The sequence below is a fragment of the Malurus melanocephalus genome, unplaced genomic scaffold, assembly GCF_030028575.1.
Source record: "Malurus melanocephalus ecotype Western Australia unplaced genomic scaffold, MMel_1.1 scaffold_416, whole genome shotgun sequence".
Classification (NCBI taxonomy): Eukaryota; Metazoa; Chordata; class Aves; order Passeriformes; family Maluridae; genus Malurus; species Malurus melanocephalus.
In genome coordinates this window covers 491,866-498,139 of record NW_026623648.1, presented here as the reverse complement: position 1 = coordinate 498,139, position 6,274 = coordinate 491,866, and the positions used below count along the sequence as shown (strand labels likewise).

At 48.3% G+C, this 6,274-nt stretch overlaps 1 protein-coding gene across 1 annotated transcript in view; it reads right to left on the bottom strand.

Moving 5' to 3' along the window:
* Positions 1-6,274, bottom strand: part of TNR (tenascin R) — a 29,999-nt gene that overhangs the window by 13,866 nt on the left and 9,859 nt on the right. Inside the window, exons 6-9 of the mRNA XM_057379679.1 lie at positions 5,138-5,407; positions 3,232-3,417; positions 470-559; positions 92-355 (exon numbers count right to left, since the gene is read on the bottom strand). Of these exons, the coding sequence (XP_057235662.1) occupies positions 92-355; positions 470-559; positions 3,232-3,417; positions 5,138-5,407 (810 nt within the window). The remainder of the gene's footprint in view (positions 1-91; positions 356-469; positions 560-3,231; positions 3,418-5,137; positions 5,408-6,274) is intronic.

Here is a 6,274-nt window from a genome sequence, read left to right as displayed (position 1 = left end):
TCACTACCTCAAGGGTTTTGGTGCCAGGGATGCAATGGGCTGGCAGACAAGATCAGTGCCCTTGCCTCCATCCCAACTTGTTTTTCTCTACCTGTGAAGGCATCCACGGTGGCCTCCAGGCTCTGCTGCCGTCCCCTCTCRGCAATGATGGAGATGGTGTACTCTGTCCCAGGCTCCAGCTCTGAGAGGGTGAGCTGTGACTCGTCCTGGGACACTGTCACTTCAGAGGCCATTCCTGAGGCAGGGGTGAAGGTGATGCGGTAGTGGTCAATGGGACCTGTGGCTTTGGTCCAAGCCAGCGAGATGGATGTCTCAGTGGAGGCTGTCACCAGGAGGTCCCGAGGGCTGTCAAGCTCTGTGGGAGAGGGTTAGTGCAGAGCTTTGTCCCCAAGCATGGACTGTCTTATGGGGACATCTGAGCCATAGGAGCCAGCTGTGCTTGGAGCAGGCAAGTGTGGGCCAAACTCACCAGTCCTGGCATTCATGGTCGCTGGCACACTCTGCTGGCTGTCCATCACGGCTGAAATCCCAATGCCATACTCTGTTCCCGGCACCAGATCTACCAGGGAGTGCAAAGAACATGAAGGAGTTTGAGAGCAGTACCTGCTAGAGTGACCTCAGGGTGTGACCCCTTCTTCCACCTTCCTCAGATGGGGACAGGGGAGGACTCTCCGGAGCATCCCTGGGGTTGTCAGCTCCTCTGCACATTGCAGAGGAACTGAGCCTTTTTAGAAAGCCCTGTGGATGCCTTTGGACAGATAATTTGGATTATTTTAGCTCAGAAACAAGCCATTTTTAAAAGTTGTTGTTGAGGTCTGCTGTAATTGCTGACAGTGAGGCAGAAGCTCTTGAGTGTGTGAGCTGAGATGGGAATGATAAAGTAGCTATATTTATTTCTGAAGTGATGCAACATCAAATATTGTCACAGGGCTGGTTTCTTGGAGAGAAATAAATTATGCAGAGTAAATTAAATGCATATTAATTGGGAAAGGTGCAGTCTTTCTGGGAGCTGAATCAAGCTCTCTTCATTGGGGTGGACATAGCCTGAGGTGTGTCTCTCAAGGAATCTGGGAACTGAGCTCATCCACTCCTTTCCTCTTGCACTGTTTTACCTCTTGTCTCTGCCTTTCACTTCTTTTTGGCTGCTGGTGGTGGCTTTATTCCCCTCTTCCCTGTGCTTCATGATCTTTCCCTCAAAGTTGGAATAAGCAAAAAACTCTCCAGCTCAGCCTCACTGTGCCTTGCCCAGGGGCAGCATCCCCTGGAGCCRCCAAATCTTTCCCAAGAAGTCAGGAGAGAGGGGAAACTCTCCTCCCCTGCTCTTCTCTTGCTACAGTGCAGGCTTGGTGATGGGGAGATGGGCTTTTGGCCCTGCTCAGGAAGTGTCAAAAGTGTTCTGAGAAGTGCCTGGGAGAAGGGAAGGAAGAAATGAGCAGGAGGATATAAACCTTTTCTCTCTCAGCTCTTTTGGAAAGAGCAAAGTTATGGTTATTTCTGTGCAAACGCTGATTTTTAAGATAGACTACAGGTCAGGGCCAGGCTTGCTGCACTTTTGAGCTGAAATCTTTGAAAAACTCTGTTCAGTGCCATTCCTTATTGCTTTTCCTGCAGGTAAATKAGATTGGCTGAAAGAACTGCTGATTGCTTTCATGCCATGGATCCCAGCAGCTCCTAGGTGGCTGAAAAAACCCCAATGGATTTTGCACCGCATCCACTAAGAGTGGAGAACATGACTACTCTGTACATAATAGAGCTATGGGAGAGGCTCATGTGCTATCCACATTATGAATATCATAGCTTTTTTTTTTTTTTTTTTTTTGCCAGCAGAATGTTTTGGTTACTTTTTGCTGTGACTAGATTTTTTTTTAATTGTTTTTTTACACAGTGCCCTGGGAACTGGAAGCAATGCACTTAGGTGATGATGGAGGCACTATATAAAAATCACTCTCTACAACTGATTTAAGAATCTGCATCTCTGCAGCTTACTCTGGTGGGGTTTCTTGCAGCCTTACRTGAATCTGGCAAAGACTTGGCAGTTTTTTTAGTTTATTGAGAAAAATAAGTGTCTTCAGGCTGCCACATACTCCAAGGCAAGCTTAAACCAAGCCATGAATATCATCACAGTGTGTTTCACTGGAGTAGTGTTGTACCTCTGCCCAGGGAAGGGGATTTGGCCCATTTTTAATACTTCTTCTCATCTAAAAAGCCAATAAATGTCCTAGAGGAGGGCTAGCAAGAGTCCAGCAATGAGTCTCTGATCTCATGCTACTTTTCCACATGCATCCTCATCACGAACACAGAAGAAGTCAGCCCTAATATTCTTCTTTCTGCATTTCACATTTTTCAAGAKAACTGCTCTAATCACCTTGCTGCCCTCCAGCCTTTCTTATGACTCCACTTCTGTGCCTGTAACTTCACTTTTGACTTTCCCACGGAACTTTCTCCTATAATTCCATATGGCAGATTCCTGAGCCCTTGAAGTTCCAGGAGAGTCAACATGAAAGAACCTTGTGTCCTGCCATACTGAAGAGCTTCAAGATGAATGAGAGAACATTTGTGGATATTTGTGGATATTGTCAGTCTTTTTTTTGCTCAAAATATGCCAGCAGAGCTGCAAATCCATAAGGCAAGCAGYTCTAGTCAAAAATGAAGAAAACCACATTTCACATGGTGCTTTGCTGTGTTGCTGCATGAAGTGTTTGGGGCTTTCCTGGCAGTGGGACATGGGTGGTGTTTGCAGTCCCTATGCTGGCCTGAATAACATACCACTTAAAGGATTTGCTCAAAAATAGCATCTCTAGGTTTGGGTCTGCTTTGAGACCAATTTGGAAAAAGGCARCAAACTCGGGCAGCCTGGCTCCCCATCACTGCTCACAGGGCATCATCACCTATGGGTCTTTCCAAGCAAGCAAAGAAGAGAAGGGTGAAATAACATTTTTCTGTAGATCAGCCTAAAYAGTCTTCTTCCCATTCCTCACTTTGCTCCTTGCCAGCTCTATTTGCCACCAGGACAGATCCTTGCTGGAGGTGCCTTACTTGGAGGTGTATCCAGACCCCCACAGGAGAGTATGAGCTCTATTCCAAGAAAAACCTCTCCAGTAGCTAGTAAACTCCAAAACAACCTCAAACATGTGCCAGCATAAGGGCAGCTGAGTATCACTGCAGATTTGGGCTACCTGCATGACAGGAGTAGGATGAAKGGGGAGGAAGGGCACGTGGGTGCGTGCGTACCTGCGAGGGTGGCCCGGGTGGTGGGCCCGGTGTCGCGGGGCACCAGCACCTCGTGGTAGTGCTCCCCGGCCAGGGTGCTGTACACCACCCTGTAGCTGTGTGCCTCCGCCTCGCTGTTGTCCCAGGCAAGCTCGAGGCTGGCGGGGCTCCGCGAGCCCACCCGCAGGTTCTTGGGGGCATCGATCTCTGCACAACACAAGGGAGAGAGGCACCRTCTCAGCGCTGAGAACACACCMTGGAGCCCTGCCCTTTCCAGCAGTGGAGGGRTACCTGGCTGGGACATCCAGGAGGTCCCAGATGCAGTCCCTCCTCCCCAGGGCATGTCCTGGCTAGAAGGGCTGGAATATTTGCTCTCGTGTCCTGCTCAGCACGGACTGGGAAATGCCACCCAGGAGAGTGATGCAAATGCTGGGACACTTGCAGCATCCTCAGAAAGTTGGTTTGGGAACTAATTCCATGTTGTTTCTAAAAGAAAACTCTTTTCCCCCATATTACAGTAAAACAAACTGAGGCACTGTCAGTAAGAGAAAAAGGGCTGTGTAGTAGCCATGCATTGGCCTGAAGTGCTCTTGTAAGAAAACCTGGAGCATCTTTACAGGCTCGTTCACCCTCAGACATTGCCCAAAGGGTTTGTTTATTAGTGCTGCTGAGSCTGTGTACTGAATCTGCTCTGGTTTGCACAATAAACCCCTCTGGTAAGCAACAGGTTGAGGCTGGGCTTCAGCAGACTGTTGGTAGTGGTGATGGATCTGACTTTGGGGGAGTATTTTTTATGTTGCCTTTTAGATATAAAGCGAGGAAGGTGCAGCAAATAAGTAGGGGCAAGCATCTCGTCTGAAATATTTATCTGTCAAGACATGTACACACACAATGTACCACAGTTATTATAGTGGGAGCCTCATATCCACCAGTAATGTATGACAAATAATTTTTATACCATAAACCAGCACAGAAATACACGCTCTGACTCCTTCTTTATGGCACGSTAAATTAAATCCGTTATCTATTTGCAGGCTTAACATTAATTAAAGTTTTACCAACCAATTAGGGAGTTCAGAGAAGATATAAAATAAAATATCCATGTTTCTGGCTGTGCTGGTTTCAGCTGTCATCTGCTGATTCCTTGGTCAAGGCACCTGCCTTGGCTCTTGATGCTGAGTGGGGCAAGTATTGCCTTGAATTCAGATTTGTGCTGACCATTTTGGTAATTCCAAGAATTRTGTGTTGAACTATGGGTGCTCTTAAGGACATAAACTGCTGAGTTCTAGAGTTCTAAGCTGCGGTTCTGAACAGGCACTGGAGCTGGTGGAGATGTGTGTCCTGGGCAGGTTCAGCCTTGATGCTACAGCACATGGCTGAGATGGCATTGGCTTGGGGTTTGTCATCTAAATATGGGGGTTTGAGTCCATCCATGCCTTGTCACTGGCATCTGGGATCACCAGGACTGCCCTGGGAACCATATGAGCATCCCTGTGGGGCACAGGGCATAAAGAAGACCAACCAATTATGTTGCCTTGGAGGTTTGGCGGCTAAACAGAAGAGCAGGCACAAGTAACGGAGGGGCAGAGGCCAGTTTTAGGATGTGTATTTTAGAGTGAGCTAATCATTTGCTCTGCATTGCTCTATGACAATGCACCTGCATTCAGGTGTCTCCATTAACACCTGCATCTCAACTATCATGTTTTCATTCCATTTCTTCCACCTAGCACACCACATTAAACCCCAGCTCACTTGTGCCAGGGAAAACCAGGTATCGCTAAACCCCAGATGCAAAAAATCCTCAGTTTTTCTCCGGATATATCCTCATTGCATGACAGCCCATCTGCAGATGGCAGCAAGCCATCTGCCCATGCTTGCCCAGGCTCAGAAATCCACACTGGTTCTCCCAGCAAGGCCAGCTAGCTACCTGTGGTGAACTGGGCAAGGGCTGGCTGGCTCTCGTTGGCACCCCGGAGGGCACTGACGGCGAGGTGGTAGCGGGCGCCGGGGCGTAGGGCCTGCAGGGAGTACTGGCTCAGGGGGGGCTGCAGGCGGAAGGTGGTCCTCCCGCCCTCCCCGTCTGCCAGCCCATACTTCAGCAGGATGGCGTCCACCTTGGCACGTGGTGGTGTCCACTCCACGAAGGCCACCGTGTCGGAGACATCCCGCACCAGGATCTGCGTCGGGCCATCGATCACTGCGGGGAGGGGGGAAATGGACACCTGTTACTTTCAGAGCTGGATGGGGAAAGGTTCAGGGATGCTTCAACCTGACCTTCAGAGTGACTGGAATTAGTATTTGGGACAAGAAGAGCAGTGGTATGGGCAAGAGACATGACCCTGGCCCCAAGGTACTTAGGGGGTTTGGTCCTTGTAGGTTCCCAGTCCCTTGTCCCAATTTCCTGGCTCTTTCCTGAACCCTCTCCAGTTTCTGTGAACACCAGAGCAGGACGCAGCAGCTCTCTCATTGATACCCATTACAGCTAAAATGCAGCTCATGCCCTTCCCTTGAGCTGGTTATCAACAATAATTCCTCCTTGGCTTTTTAAGGTGGTATTTTCTAGGATATAAAACCCCTATACCTAACTGCAACACACCTTCTTTGCTCTTTGATAGCTGTTTGAACTTTTGCATTACAAACCTTGTAATTTTCCATTGTGCCCAACTCTTCAAACTATCCAAACAACTTTTATTGATGATTTTCCACTCAATTTATTCTTTTCTGAGCCTTTCCGTCACTGGCAAAATTTATCAGCAACAATATTATGCCTTTTGAAAGGTGTTGACAATGTGTTAAATAAYGTGGGGCCAAGGACAGATCCAAGCATTGAGAACTAGGATTGTCTCTAGAAATGTTCCTGCTTTGGTGCCAGCTCCTGGATTGTCCTTAAACTGAGGGATCAGTTCATAAAGCTGTTGTTGTCTTGGCAGTGGGAAGAGAGAAGAAAAAGCAACTACTCTGGTGAATCTTCATAACTATCTGGGTGTGGGGCTACGGCGGGTGTCCAACAAACCTTCTCAGGTAAAAGGTTTTAGCTCAATTCATACCAGGGACCTACTGGGAG